The 18,243-nt window shown below is 46.0% G+C and overlaps 1 protein-coding gene across 1 annotated transcript in view; it reads right to left on the reverse strand.

The window, feature by feature from the left end:
* IQCA1 (IQ motif containing with AAA domain 1) overlaps positions 1 to 18,243 on the reverse strand; it is a 187,889-nt gene that overhangs the window by 87,733 nt on the left and 81,913 nt on the right. The window contains exon 8 of the mRNA XM_010862043.1: positions 8,471 to 8,593. Coding sequence (XP_010860345.1) covers positions 8,471 to 8,593 — 123 coding nt within the window. The remainder of the gene's footprint in view (positions 1 to 8,470; positions 8,594 to 18,243) is intronic.

Genomic DNA, 18,243 nt, shown 5'->3' on the forward strand with positions numbered 1-18,243 from the left:
GGAGGAGGGGAAGGAGTGCTACTCCAGGGATGGGAGCACAGCAGCAGAAGCACTTTTCACAGAGGGACCAGTCAGTCCATGGTGGTCTGAGCTGGGAGGCTGGGCTACCTTTTGGTAACTGGAAATCAGTAGGGCAGCGTGTACTGGAACAGGGGCCAGCAGACAGATAAGAGGCTGGGAGACAGAGCAGGGACGGACCTTGCAAGGCCCACGAGCCATGATCTTCAGAGAGCATGACCTTGGTCTGGGAGCAGGGCGGCCACTGGGGGTCCCAGCAGAAGTCCGATGTTTCTGAATCTGCTCAACGGGTCATGACTCTGGCTGGAGGGCGGGATAAGGCTGGAGGGGGTGAGGGTTGCCCCCCTTCTCCCCGACCAGGATTCACTTTCCCATCTTCTTCTGTGGGAAATCCCCCTTAGGCCCCAGGCCAATGTCCCCTCCCCTGTGAAGCCGTCCTGGATTCTCCCAGGTGGACAAGACCCTCTGTGGCTCAGCAGGATTTGCTTGTCCTTCTCGGCGCCTGTTTCACCATGTAGATGACCGGCTATTTGTGCACTTGACTTTCCTGCTCTCTCAGGCTGCGGGGCCCCCGTGGAGGGGGATCCCATCTTGCTGATGCTCGCACCCTATAAAGAACCAGCACCAGGCTGGTTCTGGCCAGCCACGCCAAATCCCTCTGCAATGGGGCAGAGTCCACACGCAGGTGGACTGGCCAGCTGACAGCAAGGTGGGAACATGGGCCCCAGCCATCACACAGCCTTCTGCGGAGAAGCGGTGGTCTCCATGGACCTGGGTCCTGCAACTCCCAGCTCCAGCCCACGCCTTCCAGGAGTCTCTGTCATGCGTCCCCCACATGCCAGGCTCTGTCTTATCAGCGGACCTAAGTGGGCTGGTGTTGCCACCCACAGACCCAGTGAGTCACAAGAGAAGCAGGATCTGAGATATGCCCAGTCTTTCCACTCATTCAGAAATCTTATAAACCTCACGGAGGATCTGCTCTGTGCAAACGCCCGCGAGGGACGTCCGGAGAGTAGGGGCCTGGCTTACCTTGGCTTCTCCTGCAAACTGATGGCAAAACCACGTTGTATGTTTTGCAAAAATGGTTATTTATTGTGCCAAGAACACGATGGCAACAATGCAATAAAATTTTTAAAAATCAAAGAAAATAATCAGCTTCCTCACCATCACTTTTATCCAATGAACCCTTTGTTTTTCTTTTTCCTTTTCTGTACATATAGCCAATGTCTGTCTGTTACAGCATAATCATAGTGATATAAAAGTCTTGCCAGCTGAGTAGGTGAAACAAAGCATTTACTTTTAATCTCTATTCCTTTATTTGGTGCCACTGAACTGTATTTTGTGTTTTGTTTGTTTTGATTTTTTTTGGCTTGTTTACCAACTTTATGACCTTGTTCACCTATAAACATTTCCCGAGCACCTACTGTGTGGGGAAATTTCTAGGGGCTGGGATGACAAGGACCCTTCAGGCTCCACCCCTGGGGCCTGCCTCTGAGTTCTCCTGTGCTGGGATTCTCAGATTAGTTGTTGTTCAGTCACTCAGTTGTGTTTGACTCTTTGCCACCCCATGAGCTACAGCACACCAGGCTTCCTTGTCCTTCACTATCTCCTGCAGTTTGCTCAAGTTCATGTCCATTGAGTTGGTGATGCCATTCAATAGTTCCTCTGTTGTCCCCTTCTTCTCTTGCTCTCAATCTTTTCCAGCATCAGGGTCTTTTCGAATGAGCTGGCTCTTTGATTCAGGTGGCTGAAGTATTGCAGCTTCAGCATCAGTCCTTCCAATGAATATTCAGGGCTGATTTCCTTTAGGATTGACTTATCTCCTTGCTGTCAAGGGACTTTCAAGAATCTACTCCAGCACCACGAATTAGAAAGCATTGATTCTTTGGTGCTCAGCCTTCTTTATGGTCCAACTCTCACATCCCTTGGGCTTCCCTGGTGACTCAGATGGTAAAGAATCTACCTACAGTGCAGGAGACCTGGGTTATATCCCTGGGCAGGGAAGATCCCCTGTAGTGGCGAATGGCAACCCACTGCAGTATTCTTGCCTAGAGAATTCCATGGACACAGGAGCCTGGTGGGCTACAGTCTGTGGGGTCACAAGAGTTGGACACAACTGAGTGACTGACACAAACACACATCTGTACATGACTATTGGAAAAATCATAGCTTTGACTATACACACCTTTGTTGGCAAAGTGATGTCTCTGCTTTTTAATACGTTGTCTAGGTTTGTCACAGCTTTTCTTCCAAGGAGTAAGAGTCTTTTAATCTCAGATCAGTGGAAAGGGGTTAAATTCAAGTGGGGCCACGTGTTAGGCTTTTTAGATGGGGGTAGGCATCTAGGCATTTATCTGTTAACATGTAAGCCCATACGTCAGCCTGATCACTTGTGGCTTTCAGATTATCTGATGGGTCCCTCAGGATCTGTGTCCTGGGGATAGGAGAGAGGTCACTCTGATGGGGAAGAGGCTGATGACTTCTCACTGAACTCAGAGAGAAATTGTAATCCACTTTTAGACGCAAAAGGGAAAAATCAGCCCAGAAGTGGCCTGGGGGCACTGCAGACAGACAACAGCTTTTCAAGCTAATTGAATTGCATAGAGACAGGCCCAAGCTTTTTCCCAGAAGAATTAACACTAAGCCAAGTCTGTTTATGGCTGCAGGAAACAGAGACAAGACTCTGCAGTATTTGTGCGATTGTGTGTTAGGAACAGGACAAAACCATTGAAGACAGTTCCAGGGACTTCCCTGGTGGTTGTGGTTAAGACTCCATGCTTCCAATGCAAGGGGTGTGGGTTCCATCCCTGGTTGGGGAACTAAGATCCCACATGCTGTGCAGCACGGCCAAGGGGTGGGGGGGAAAATATATATATATATATATGTATATATATATATAAAGGAAAATAGTCCCAAATGGTTGAACATACGGAACACTGAAAAATAACAAAGAGAAAACAAGAGCTGTAAGGATGAACTGCAGAGTGCTTTTTTCCCATGTTTTCTCTTCCAAAGCCAACATGAGGTCCAGAGAGAGGCAAACGAAATTATGCTGATATTGAAAGCATATTTGCAAAGATTGCTATTGGTCTGCAGAAAATGCCCTTGAGGCACCAGCATTCTCCTCTATCAAGGTCCCCCTTTAGGGGGATCTCCTTATCTGCAAGCCTGAATACCTCTGTTCAGGCAACTAACCTGTGTGTTAGTTGCTCAGCTGTGTCCGACTCGTTGCACTCCGTGGACCGGAGCCAACCAGGCTCCTCTGTCCATGTGATCTGGGCAAGAATACTGGAGTGGGTTGCCATTTCCTTCTCTAGGTGATCTTCCCCACCCAGGGATCGAACCCGGGTCTTCTGCATTGCAGTAAGATTTTTTTTTTTTTTTAATATATACCATCTGAGCCACCAGGGAAACCAGTTTAAAACCAAAGATCCCAAATAAAGACCGGTTTGTTTTCTTACTGTTGAATTTTGAGAATTCTTTATGTATTATAGATACAAATTCTTTGCCAGATAAATAATATGAAAATAATTTTCTCTTAGTCTATGGCCTATCTTTTCAGCCTCTTTACAGGGTCTTTACAGAACATAAAACTGTTATTAATATTTTGATGAGATCAAATTTATCTCTTTTATGAGTCACACTTTTGGTGTTAGGTCTCAGAACTCTTTAGCCCCAGATCCTGAAGATCTTTTCCCCAAGGTTTTTATTTACAGGTTTTATTGTTTCATGTTAAAGTCCATGATACATCTTGAGTTAGTTTTTGTATCAGGAATGACGTTTAGGTAGATTTCCACTTTCTTGCCTATGGATGAAAGACTTATTTTTGGAAGCCTACCAGTCCCTAAAGAAGAAAATGCCTGGATCCATCTAATTCCTTCTGTCCTTTGGCATCTTCATGTTGAGGATCCCCAGGTGGATCCAGGAAAGGAATAGAGAACTTCCATTAATTTAAACGTGAATATGCTTGCAAAGTTTCTTGGTGAGCTGATCAAATGAATATAAGATTGGAAGTCTGAGTTATTTTAATTTAAGGTGCTCTTGTCTACAGTTACAGAGACCCACCACAGTGCCCCTTACTCTTTTCTCATGCTACGAAGCCCAAAATAAATTGGAAATCCAAGCAGGGACACTGAAACCTACAAGTTCACACCCCAAAACTTCTTCTAGTCGTCTCCACGTTCAACCATCTCAAAGACCCCACAGGGACATTCACTCATCCTCAGATTCCTGGTTGATGGAGTGCCTACGGGAGCTCTCCCCCGCTGCTCTGAGGTCAAGAGGAGAGGCCCTGTGGGAGGGTCACGGTCCTGCAGGTAGAGGTGGCCCCAGGAAGGAGGTGCTGTCATGAAGGGGTGGGAGGGGGGTCTCTGAGCCAGGCGGGTGGGCTGCTGTAAAAGCCCAGCTCTTTCCACCACCAGCAGCGCCTACCCTGTCCATCATGTTCTCAGGGGAAAAAAAAAAAAAAAAATCCACAAGGTCAACAAACGCACTTGTTTCTCTTTCAACTTCGTGAACGACGTTTGATTTTAAATGCATTGTGTCCTGTGAGGCTGGATGCACACTTCAGACTCAGACCATCCCTGCCTCCAGCCCACACCTGGTCTTGGGTAGGACCAGGCCTTGTAGTAACCCTGCTCCCACCCTGGGTCTAACTGACTTTGCTGCCTCAGTCAATCCCTTCTCCACTCCCAGTCCATCCCATGACACGGCCACAAAGCATGGATCTTAGGCCACAACTTGCTGAACTCAGATCTACTCAAGTCACTACTACCCTGGATATGACCATCTATCCATCTTCTCTCCGCAGAAGGCTCTGCCTGGCCCCGAGGTCTCATTCATTGCCTGCCGCAGCCTCTGTGGGCTCCAGATGTCACACACCCTCCCCGGCCTCCCATCACCTGTGCTCTGATGTTGTCCTCTGGTTCTGTGGCTTGGACATTGTTGCCTAGAAAACCATTCCTGGCCAGCCTCCAGATCTGCGCACTCTCCAGGCCCCTCCCAACAGCTACGCTTGGGATAGTTATGCTCCTTTGCACATGCATCCCCAGTCCAGCTCCCCTCTGTCAGTCCATCCCCCCCTCTCTCTAGTCCAGCTCCCCGTCTCTCTAGTCCATCCTCCCCTCTGTCAGTCCAGCTCCCCTCCGTCAGTCCATCCCCCCCCCTCAGCCCAGCTCCCCTCTCGCAGTCCGGCTCCCCCTCCGCCTAGCTTAGTTCCCTTTCTAACCAGAGCTGCTTCTCTCCCTCCCTCCCTTTCGGGGGATGTTCTGAATAAACCACCCTCACAGCCTCCCTCTCAGTGTTTCCAGGGAACTCCACCCAAAGGACCAGTTACTACCCTATTGATCTGCCTGTACCCCCCAAATTCTAACTCATTCTAAAAAAAAAAAAAAAAGAGAGCTCACTTCATACAATTAATTTTTAAAATCCTTCCCCACTTGGCAAGATAATTTTGAAGCAGTGCCTAATAGGGAACAGGGACAATTGGAAGAATTTCAATTTTATTCTAAGCATCTCTTCTTCTAAATATGCATGGGTGAGTTTGACACTTGCAAATTAAAATTCGCTGTTAGTGAAGCTTGTTCCATAAAAGTCTGAAATTATCAGCTACACAATCTGGTCTTTGTTGAGTGACAGCATTTTATTAACTAGCTATTAAAGAGTCACTTAATGATGAATGGCTTTCTACAAAAAAAGCAAAGTTTGAGTACATCAGCATTTACGATGTAGTTGCATATGATGGGGATAATCCTTCAGAATTACTTAGACATGAATTTATATGAAAAGTACAGGTCTACAAAGTGATAATGTGATTATTAAAATAGGAAATATTAATCTCTAAGAAGCCTTGGCACATTTAAATGATGTTGGTATGTTTCTTACAGATCAGATTATCTTTTCCACTGACTTAAAAAAAATCCTATCCTGAAATCATTCCTAAAGCTATTCAAATCTTTATGCGGAAATCAGCATTTTGATCTGTAGAAAAAGACATCTATTATTGTTTATCCTGGTTAGAGGGTAAAAGGCAGGAGACAGAGGCAACTAGCTTTGTTGAACTCACATCGGTGTGAACTCACCCCTAACCACAGGGGCAGAGCTGTTCGCTTATTCTTCTGAGTATTGTTCTAACACTTGGGCATCTATCAATCGCCAGCCCCACATATATAGTCAGAAAACTTGGCAAAGATCTCAGATAAAAACATCTGAATATTTCAGCTAATTTCTATAAAGGGAAAACAGACCCCTTCCAAATTATCACACCGGTATCAAGGTTTAAAGCTTTGTAAGTCTAAGTCTATGAGATAAGGTAATAGCTGGTCCTGTGGGTGGGGCTCCCTGGAAAGAAGACTGAAGACCAGCAGGTGGTTTATTGGGAATGTCCCCCAAGAGGGAGGGAGGGAGAGCAGCAGCCCCAGCCAGAGGGGGAGCTGAACTGGGCAGAGGGGGAGCTGAACTGGGCTGCAATGGTGAGAAATCAGTAGTTGATCCCACAGGGCACCCAGGAGCTGGGAGAACCCTTCAGAGTTGTCCTGGGCAGTGAGGGGCTGGGTCTCTGTACCCTAACTTATCCTTTTTTTTTTTTAAAGATGATTCTATTTCTTCATTTAATTAATTAATTTTTGGCAGCACCTCACAGCCTGTGGGATCTTGGTTCCCTAACCAGGGATCAGATCTGTGCCCCCTCGCAGTGGAAACACAAGACTGCCAGGGATCCCCCTAAGGTGACTAGCCTTGAAGGCAGCTGGCCAGTGTGGGGTGGGTAACCTCACTTCGAGCACCTGCCTTAGACCCTGAACAGTTGCTGGGGAGGGGCCGAGTGTGAGGGGGCAGCACCCCATCCTGTAGCTGGGGATGGAGCCCCTTGGTCCTGAGGGGGAGTCACGGGGGCCGCAATCATGCAGCATCCACTGCGGTGGAGGGGGGAGACCAAGGAGAGGAGAGAGCTAACAACAGAGCACCAGGGTTAGAGAGGGACAGGGCAGTGGGGGCAGCTTCGAGATTCGCATTCATCGCAAGGAGGGGGTGAGCCCCCACCTGCTGTGTCGGCCACGATCAAGCCCAGGAATTTTATTTATTTATTGGCTTAGTTGGGTCTTCACTGCTGGGCTTTCTCTAGTTGTGGCGAGTAGGGGCTGCTCTTTGCTGCCCAGGGCAGGCTTCTCATTGTGGTGGCTTCTCCTGTTGCAGAGGTCTCTCGATGGGAGGGCTCAGTAGTTGTGGAGCACGGGTTTAACTGCCCCGCAGCACGTGGGATCCTCCGGTACCCAGGATCAAAGCCGTGTCCCCTGTATTGGTAGGTGGATTCCCAACCACTGGGCCACCAGGGAAGCCCCACTCCGAGAAATTCTAAACAAGATGCTAGCTCTTATCACCATCGCGATACCTTGCATTTTTGTGGACTTCAGGGATTCCCGTTTGATACTCTCCATCACCCCCTCTCCCTTGCTTACAACTTTGGCCTCCTGGGTCCAGTCTCTCCTTCATGATACACCTGGTCCTGTTTCTTTCTCACTGTGATGGCTCCAGAGTTCCCAGGCACCATCCACCACACCCAGTGAGTTGCCTCCCCCATGGAGAAATTCGAGAGTCTGACGGCCAGGGGGAACCCATCTCTGGGAAGATGAGGAGCGTGGCCTTGGCTACCTGAGCTAGAGGTGGCTCTCTGCCTCTGGACAGAGTCACGGAGCGACATAACCTTTCAGGACCCACTCTGGTTTAGGTCGGGCTTTTGGTCAGCTGTGACGTAGTATCTGGGCAAAAGGCTGTAGCTCACACATTCAGGTTTTCGGATGGTGCTACCTTCCAGCTGCAATTCTATTTCCCAAAGAAGGAGTCTATGTTGGAGAGAACCACCACCCTGGCAGGGGCCTCTCCACGTATGTGGGGGTAAAGATCCCTCCTGTCGTGCCCAGGATGTAGCACCTGCCTGCCCGCCCACCACCCAGCAACCCCATCACACAGGGCAGACCCGGCCCACACTGACTCTGAACTCTGTTTTCCTTTGGGTATTAAGAAACAAGTCCTGTTAAAAACAGGTCTGAGACGTCAACGTGAAGTGATAAATTGGAAGGAGTATGCTTTGGTGGAAGTAGACAGGATTGTTTTGACTTTGTAGTGGTCATTTGGTTTGCCAAGAAATTTTCCTTATCTCTACCCTTGAGAAAGGATGAGTGGGATCATGTGTCTTGAGGAATGAGCGTTCAGAGTGATCACATATGTGACTAATGTGAGGTGTCTGAGTTGTTGAGACCACTCCTCAGCCTAACAGGTATTTACAAGTCATAGAAACGATGACAACTGACTGTCGACCGGCATTTAAAAAAAACGAAAAACAGCTAAGGTTTCCAAGGAAATGAGTGACTGTAGTCTCAGCAGACTTGAGATTATTCCAAGGAGTCAAAGCAAAAAAGGAAAAAAGAAAACTCCCAGTTTCTAAAACTCCAAATACCTTGTTTTTTCCCTTTGTTTCTTTGGTTTCCTTTTCTTTTTTTTCTTTTTTTGGTTTCTTTTCCTTCTTCTTCTTTTTGGTTTTCTCCTCTTCGTCTTGGCTTGCAACAATATCATCAATAACCTGCAAAGAAACAAAATCATCATAGCACTTTAAGAGAGTCGGATGAAGACGAGGCTTATCTTTCTGGTCCAGAAAGAAGTGTTTGCGTGGGTCAGTGTCCCTTCTCTGCTCGGCTCTGAACCCTGCAGACCCAGCCTCCTGGCCTCTCCACTCTGCCTGCCGTCTGCCTCTGGCTGGATTCATCAGCAGAGGAAGCGGTGGGGCCTCAGACGGCAGGTGGAGAGAGAAGCTGGACATTTCTGAATCCAGTTCCCTGCCAGTTCAGAGCTGCTGTGACTCCCAGGGGTCCCACCGACACCAGGGGTGGGGCGGGGGGGGGCGGTGGTCTTGGCTTCATTAGCGTCTCAGCTGCAGGCCGCTTCAGGCCTGCCCACATCTCTTCCCCAAATGCCAGCTGAGAGCTCCTGTGCTCCTTGCCTACACTCCATACATCTCTTCTCGGAGTTGGTTTCTTTCATCTCTGATTTAATTTGTATTTCCTACAAAAACCCACTTATTGTCCTAAAATTTAAAATACTGGTTAGGAACTTCCCCAGTGGTCCAGTGGTTAAGGCTCCAAGCTTCCAATGCAGGGTGTCCTAGTTGGAGAACTAAGATCCCACATGCAGAGCAGCATGCCAAAATAAATAAATAAAATAACAATAAGACAATCAAATAATTTTTAAAGAATACAATATTGATTAAAAATACCTAGTTCACATAGCATTAGCATCATTGGAGAATTAGTGAAAGTTTGTAAAAAAACCCACATGTGCTAAGTTGCTTCAGTGGTATCCAACTCTTTGTGATCCCACGGACTGTAGTCCACCAGGCTCCTCTGTCCATGGGATTCTCCAGGTGAGAACACTGGAGTGGGCTGCCATGCCCTCCTCCAGGGGATCTTCCCGACCCAGGGATGGAACCCACATCTCATGTCTCCTGCACCAGCAGGCGGGTTCTTTACCACCAGTGCCATCTGGGAAGGCAAAAAACCCCATACGATTCCACTCAATATGATCAATATTCGCTGGGCGCTCACTTGCTGTGAATTCTAGGAGGTAAAACAGTGACCCCGACGGGACACACGGGACCTTCGGGCTTTGCACGTCACTGGTCGCGTGACTGAGGCAAGTGGCAGCACCTCTGGGAGACCCAGTTTCCTCCGCTTTAAAATGAAATCAGCACTTCCGTCCCGACCACTTACAACCGCCAGGCGTGGTTCCGAGAGCTTCACTTGGTGAGCTCATTTACTGCCGAGCACGTCTACTAGGAGCTGTAATCAACCTGTTTTATCGACGAGGGAGCTGGGGCACAGAGAGCGCAGTCCCGTGCACACAACTAGCAAGTGGCCTGAGCTGGGATTCAAACAGTGCAAATCGGGAGGACCTGCATAATGTAGAAAGTAGAGAGGGAAGATGCCGAACCATAGTTACACATTCAGCCCTCAGTGTGAAATCCAACTAGTTAAAAAACGAAAAAAACAACACTTCACCGTTTCAGGATGATAAATATTCATCCTGAATAATAAGAGATGGGGAAACAATGAGCAAACAGTGGCAGACTTTCTTTTCTTGGGCTCCAAAATCACTGCGGATGGTGACTGCAGCCAAGAAATTCAAAGATGCTTGCTCCTTGGAAGAAAAGCTGTAACAAACCTAGACAGCATATTAAAAAGCAGAGACACTACTTTGCCAACAAAGGTCCGTCTAGTCAAAGCAATGGTTTTGCCAGTAGTCATGTATAGATGTGAGAGGTGGACCATAAAGAAAGCTGAGCACCGAAGAACTGATGCATTTGAACTGCTGGAGAAGACTCTTGAGAGTCCCTTGGACTGCAAGGAGATCCAACCAGTCCTTCCTAAAAGAAATCAGTCCTGAATATTCATTGGAAGGACTGATGCTGAGGTTGAAACTCAAATACTTGGCCACCTGATGCAAAGAGCCGACTCATTGGAAAATACCCTGATGTTGGTAAAGATTGAGGGCAGGAGGAGAAGGGGATGACAGAGGATGACATGGTTGGATGGCATCACTGACTCAACGGACATGAGGAGTTGGTGATGGACAGGGAGGCCTGGCATGCTGTAATCCATGGGGTCGCAAAGAGTCAGATACGACTGAGCCACTGAACTGAACTGGAAGGGTAAGAAATGTAAGAGAATGACACACACCAAACTCACTCCAGTGGTTACTTTTGAGAGCAAATTAAAAAAAAGGGCTAATATTGGACTTCCTTGGTGGTCCAGTGGTCCAGTGGTTAAGACTCTGCCTGCCAATGCAGGAGACGCTGCTCCCTGATCTGGGAAGATCCCACATGCTGCAGGCAAATAAGTCCATGCACCCTAGCTACTGAAGCCCATGCTCTCTAGAGCCTGTGCTACACAAGAGAAGCCACTGCAATGAAGACCCCGTGCACCACAAACTCAGGGTAGCCCTGGCTTGCCCGCCTAAACTAGAGAAAGGCCCGAGCAGCAGTGAAGACCCAGTGCAGTCAAGGTAATCACTGGTGGCTCAGTGGTAAAGAATTTGCTTGCAATGCAGGAGATGTGGGTTCGATCCCTGGGTGAGGAAGATCCCCTGGAGAAGGAAATGGCAACCCATTTCCAGTACTCTTGCCTGGAGAATCCCATGGACAGAGGTGCCTGGAGGGCTACAGTCCATGGTGTCACCAAAGAGTCAGACACGATTTAGTGACTAAACAATGCTGAATAAATAAATAAAATTTAAAAAGGGCTAATATCATTTTACCCCTAGTGTGCCGTGCTAAAGCATTCTCCTGGGATCAAGTGTACACTGATTATGCCTTAGTGTGATTTACTGAAATGCTGAGGTTTATTTTCTAATATTGCATTTTTGAATTCATAGCTACGTTGTTTTTAGGAGCTTAATTCACACCTTTAAGTGTTCATAACAGTTTTATCATGAACAAAGTAGGATATTCAGGCACCATCTGGACTTTAAAAAAACTGCAGTCCCGTGTCCAGGTCCACATCCTCCTGAGGCTCACCCACCTCCCGAGGTTCTAGTGAAGATCCTGGGTAGGGGAGGCTCAGAAAGGTGGTGTGGGGAGGTGAGAGGTAACGTATGTGTTGTGTACATTATTTGGTAATAAAAAGGGTGTCTTTCGACAGGACTGAACGTCCCTTGTTGTCAGAATAGCAGTATTTTCCTTGGGGGTCAGACCATAGAACCACGTTATGGCTGCCAGGACCGTCATGCTCTGGTGCACTTATGGAAAATGGACATGTTTTGGCCTTTGGAAGTTTGGAAACTTTCAGAAACGTATATAATATATATGTATAAAATATTAAATATAAATATGTGTATCTGAAAAGAGGATAAAATCCTTATTGTGAGGCAATACAATTCAGTGCATCAATTGTTTGTTTCACCTAGATCCTTACCCAGTTTATTATTTTCAAAAGACAAAATATTAGCACCATCCACACTTCAGAAATTACAAACAAGCATGTAGTGAAACGTTTCCTCCCCATTCATAACTTATCTGACCATTCTCCCCCCAACGGAAGTCAAGGTCATTGCCAATCTTTTGCTATTACCCACAAAGCTAACAGGGATCAACACATGCAAATGTCATCTTGTAAGTGTATGAGCATATCTTCTGGATAATTCCTAGGAGGAGAAACGCTGGATCACATGTATGTACAAGACTGTCAAACTGCCCCCAGCGGGCTGTGCTAATTCACACTTCCGCCAGCGATGCGGGCGACTTCGCGCTTTCCCACATGCTCACTGACACAGTGCTTGTGTTTGCCAGCTGAATGGGTGAAAAATAGCATGTCATGTCGGAGTCGTTTCGGTTGTTTCGTATAGGTGCCAATGTTGAATTTATTTGGCTTGTGCTCTCCAACTATAGTAAAATCTCCCAGAATTAGAGATGTGCTTTAGTGCCTGTAAAGTCAGCCATTGTGTTTGGAAAATCGAGGAGTCTGAATCTGGCTTGCTGCCTGTTTTCTTTCTGAAGACACAGGTCCAATTTTGTTGAGGCGTATTTTACATTCTTTACATTTACCCATTCCACGTGGACAAGTCAGTCATTTTTAGTGAGTGTATTGCATTGTGCCGCCACCACCGTAAATCAGTTTTGACACATCTCATCATTCCACCAAGATTCCCTTGCATTACTCAATCGTTCCCCTCTCCTGCCCTCCTTCTCCAGCACTAATCTACTTTCTGCTTCCATGGATTCACTCTTTTTGGACATTTCCTATAAATGGAATCATATACTCTGTGGTTTCTTGTGTCTGGCTCCTTTCATGGCTCATCGAGCTTTTGAGGTTCACCCAAGTTGTGTTGTTCTTGTTGTTCAGTTGCTAAGTTGCGTCCAGTTCTTTGCAGCCCCATGGACCGCAGCATGCCAGGCCTCCCTGTCCTTCATTATCTCCTGGAGCTTGCTCAGGTTCATGTCCACTGAGTCAGTGACTCCATCCAGCCATCTCATCCTCTGCCACTCCCTTTCCTTTGGCTTTTTCCTTTGGTTTGCTCCTTTTTTATTGCTGAGTACCATTCTGTTGCATGGCTATTCCACATCTCACCTACCCATTCACCAACGGATGGAAATTTAGGTTGTTTCAAACATTTGGCTATTATGAGAAATGCTCCTATGAATATTTATGCACATTTTTTTTGTGTGTGTGTGTACATATGTTTTCATTACTCTTGGATAAAGTCCTAAGAGTGGAACAGAACTGCTGAGTTATTTGGTGAATTTGTGTTTAACTTTTAAGAAACCGACAAACTGGTTTTCCAAAGTAGATGCACCATTTTATGTCCCCCGCAACGTAGGAGGGTTCCTTCTTCTTGACATCCTCAACATTTGTTACCGTCTTTTATTAGTACATCATCCTAGTGTTATGAAATGACACCTCATTGTAGTTTTAATTTTCATCTTCCTAATGACACAGAGAAGGCAATGGCACCCCACTCCACTGCTGTTCTCGCCTGGAGAATCCCACGGATGGAGGAGCCTGGTGGGCTGTGGTCCATGGGGTTGCAAAGAGTTGGACACGACTGAGCAACTTCATTTTCACTTTGCACTTCCATGCACTGGAGAAGGAAATGGCAACCCCCTCCAGTATTCTTGCCTGGAGAATCCCAGGAACAGAGGAGCCTCGTGGGCTGCCCTCTATGGGGTCCCACAGAGTCGGACACGACTGATGCAACTCAGCAGCAGCAGTGGTAATGACAAGTGGTGTTGAGCATCTTTCACTGTGCTTATTAGCCATTTATCTATATTGCTTTATGAACTGTCTTTTTGAGTCTTTTGCCCATTTAAAAAAAAATGTTTGTCTTATTACTGAGATGTAAGAGTTCTTTGTACATTTTGGATACAAATCCTTTATCAAGTGTAAGTTTTCAATCATCATCTCCCAGTCTGTTCTTGTATTTGCATTTTCTTAATGGTGTCTTTCTGGATGGCGTCACCGACTCGATGGACATGAGTTTGGGTGAACTCTGGGAGTTGGTGATGGACAGGGAGGCCTGGCGTGCTGTGATTCGTGGGGTCGCAAAAAGTCAGACACGACTGAGCGACTGAACTAAACTGAACTGAACGGTGTCTTTGGAAGCCCAAAAGTTTGAATTTTGATGAGGTTCAATCTACCAGTCTTGTCTGTCAGCATAGCTTTAATCTGCATTTCCTTTATATGTGTGGGGTTGATCATCTTTTCACATGTTGAGCATTTTTTATTATCTTTCAAATCCATTCAGATTTTCATTTCTGAGAACTGTCTGTTCATATCTTTTGGCTTTAAAAATATTGGGTTATTGAGTTTTTTTTCTTATAGAGCCATAGGAGCTCTTTATATATTAGAAAAATGATCTCTTTTCTGTGAAACGCATCACAAAAAATTCTTGCAGTGTGTCATCTGTCATTTGACTTTACTTGGAGTCAGTTTTGCCATGGAGGCTAAAATTATTTTTTAATGTAGTTTAAGTTATCTTTTTTTTCTTTTATGACTCTCGGGTCGTGCAACAGAGGTAAAAAGGTCTTTTCCACTCTGAGGTTATGACATATTTCTTTGTTGGCTGCTTTTAGTTCTTTTGTGTTTTTGTTTTGTTTGACATTTAAATCTTTTTTGATCCATTTGGAATCATTCTGGGGTGAAGTATAAAGAGACAGAGATTTAATTTTCTTCTTTTCCAGCTGACAACCTGGTTATTATAGTCCCATTCATTAAATGGTCCTTTTACTTTTCCTTATACAAGAAGGATGACAGGCTTCTTTATTATATACTAAATTTCCACGTGTATTTGGATATATTTCTTGACTTTCTGTTCTTTTTCATCTCATCATCTGCCTGTACCAATGGGCTCTTAAAAACATGTTTTAATACCTGGCAGGGTTGGTTCCTCCTCATTACCCTTCATTCTCAGAATTTTATGAGTTATTCCTGGTTATTTACTTTCTGCCCAAAGTTTAAAATCAAATTAGTCACCCTCTGCATGCTCTGACTCCCTACTCCAACAAAATGCTTTTGGTATTTTTATTTGGATCATATTATATGTATAAACTATGTTTGGGAGAGCTGAAGTATTTATAACATTGAACATTCCTACCTAAGAACACAATATGCTTTTCCATCTGCTCAGTTTCATTTTTCAGAACGTTTTAAGCTTTTATTTACACATATCACACATTTATTATTAACTTCATTCCTGGATGTTTCACCTTTGTGTCATTGTTGCTGTTGTAAATGGACTCTTCTTATATTTTCTAAATGTAGCTGCTCTTTGAACATACAAAAGCTTTCTCTTTCTGCATATTAATTTTGTAACTCCTCATCTTCTCATGTTGTTTAAGGTTTTTTTTTTTCAGTTTATTCTCTTTGCTTTTCTAAGTACAGAACATATCTGCAGAAAGTGATCGTTTTCCCTCTTCCATTCCAACTTATTGCTCACTGTTCTTTCTCTTGTCTAAGAGTGTTCAATAGAATTCCTGTTCATCAATGGTGATGATGGGTATCCTTGCATTTTTCATGACATCAATGTGTTTCTTGTGGATTTCTTTAAGCATGATATTAACTTGTGACCTAAAAAATATTTTGTCATGTTAAAGAAGTATCCATGCATTCCATTTTTGTCTTGTTTTCTTAACATCAAGAATGGGAGTCGGCCCTGTAAAATGCCTTTCAGCACCCACAGTGATGAGCTTATGGTTTTCCCTTTCAGATCTCTTTAGATAACGCAATGTATTCACAGACGTCCAAAACACAACCACTCGGACATTCACCACGCGGACATTCTGGAATAAACACCACTCGGCTGCGTTGTTTTGCTAATATTTCACTTTGAATTTTTGAATTAATACTCAAAAGTACAACTGATCTGAGGTTCTATTCATATTCCATCTTTTGGGGGATTTGGCATCAATGTGATTATACTCACTTCATAGGAAGTCTTTTTACCGTTTTGGTTTTTAACAAATATAAATGACTATACACAGGCATGCCATAATGATAATGCTTGATCTATCTTTTCAGCTTCCTCCTCTTCCCCTTTCTCCTTCTACTCCCCTCCTCCCACTCCTCCCCACTCCCTCATTAGTAACAACTACTAAGATTCCCTGAACAATTTCAGAGGGTCAGACTCTATTCTGAGTACATTCCACGTATCATCTCATCTACTGATTCCTCAGCCCAGGGAGGCAGGTCTTGCTGGTATCTGCATCCAGACCAGAAAGCTGAGACACAGTGGGTCAGACCCTTGCCTGAGGCTGCAGACCCAGTGAAACTCTGATTCTTCACCACAAGGCTGTCCTGACTCTTCACTCATCTGCCTATTTAAAAAATGTTTGTCTATTTATTTGGCCATGCTGGGTCTTAGGTGTGGCAACCGGGATCTTCAGTTGAGCCATGAGAACTCTGCTAGCTGTGGCAGGTGGGATCTAGTTCCCTGACCAGGGATTGGACCCCGGGCCCTCCGCAGGGCAAGCTCTTAGCTCTTAGCCACTGGACCACCAGGAAAGTCCCTCACCTGCCTTTTAAAATCATACTGCTCTGTGGCCCCCATTGCCTTGTGTATTAATTCTAGTGTATTAACCAGATGTCCTCAGTCTTCTTTTGCTTTTAGTCTGACTGGACATTAACTCTACTTTTGAGAGTTTCCAATGGACAATTTAGACATTCCACCAACATTCCTAATTCTGTAATTGTTACCCTTCTAAACTGACATGAAACATGTCTGGCTGCCTGCCAGGGGCTTTCAGGACACAACCTGTGCCGGGTAATTTAGCTGGAGAGACAAGACCGAAACATGTAAGAAAGTGAAATAACAGCGCATCAAAATGACAGTGACTCCAGGCAGGGCTGAGGAACGGCCAACAAGAGGGAGCTCATCAAGTGGGGAGGAGGGCGGGGGTGGAGGGAAGGCTTTGGCAGCTGACGTCGGCTCTGACAGGGGACGGGGAGAGGAGAGCTTCCGCCTGACCGCGAGGGCTCAGGCAGAGGAGCAGAGGGAGCCAGGGATGCTGAGCGCAGGGTCGGCAGTACTGACGAGATCTCACCTACACATGGCTTTTACCACTGCTTAGTTAGCGCTTCATGTCACTTAACTAATTACCCAACTAGCAAACACTGGGCTTCCCTGGTGGCTCAGATGGTAAAGAATCTGCCCACAATGCCGGAGACCCAGGTTTGATCCCTGGGTCGGGAAGATCCCCTAGAGAAGGGAATGGCAACCCACACCAGTGTCCTTGCCTGGAGAATCCCATGGACAGAGGAGCTTGGCGGGTTGCAGTCCATGGGGTTGAAAAGAATTGGTCACGACTGAACGACTAACACAACACACGTTAGCCTGGTTTCTTCTTTGTCAATGCTGTGAACAGTGCAGACAAGAACAGCTATTTTGGTTATCTGTGGCAAGAGTCAGCAAATCGTATCACATGGGCCAACTGTGGCCTGCTGCCCGTGTTTGTAAATAAAGTTTTATTGGAACACAGCCGTTCCTATTCATTTACATATTGTCTGTGCTTTCAGGTTATAATGGCAGAGTTACTTACTATTTCTCTGCTTATGGAAAAAGTTTGCTGGGCTCCAAAATCACTGTAGATGGTGACTGCAGCCATGAAATTAAAAGACGTTTACTCCTTGGAAGGACATGCCTTCATCCAACACTGTCATTTTCTGGTTTCTCTGGCTGATTCTTCTCAGAATATCGGGTGTCCTGGGTGGGCATGGTGGGTCTCCTGCCCCAGTGAGAGCTGTGACCTCCTGTGGGTCCTGAAGGGTGTGTCAGTTGCTCCATAGGCTTGGAGTCCCCAGCATTTCTGGGTCCAGGTTCTCTCCCAGGCTCTGCAAGGCTGGTGGCACATTTCATGAGCTGTGGTTCAAGCAGGTCTTCTGTGACCCCATCCCAAGAAGTGAGGGTCCTCCCAGAAGCCTGACTGCCTCCTGGGTGCTCTCATCACTCCTGGGAGCTCTCCTTCCCTGTATCCTCCCATCAGCCATGTGAAGTCGGGGCAGGAGAGTGGGGAGGGATCTGGTATGAGGGCAGGCACTGAAGAAAGCTGAGTGCTGAAGAATCGATGCTTTTGAACTGTGGTGTTGGAGAAGACTCCTGAGAGTCCCTTGGACTGCAAGGAGATCCAACCAGTCCATTCTGAAGGAGATCAGCCCTGGGATTTCTTTGGAAGGAATGATACTGAAGCTGAAA

The sequence above is a fragment of the Bison bison genome, unplaced genomic scaffold, assembly GCF_000754665.1.
Source record: "Bison bison bison isolate TAMUID 2011002044 unplaced genomic scaffold, Bison_UMD1.0 scf7180017864475, whole genome shotgun sequence".
Classification (NCBI taxonomy): domain Eukaryota; kingdom Metazoa; phylum Chordata; class Mammalia; order Artiodactyla; family Bovidae; genus Bison; species Bison bison.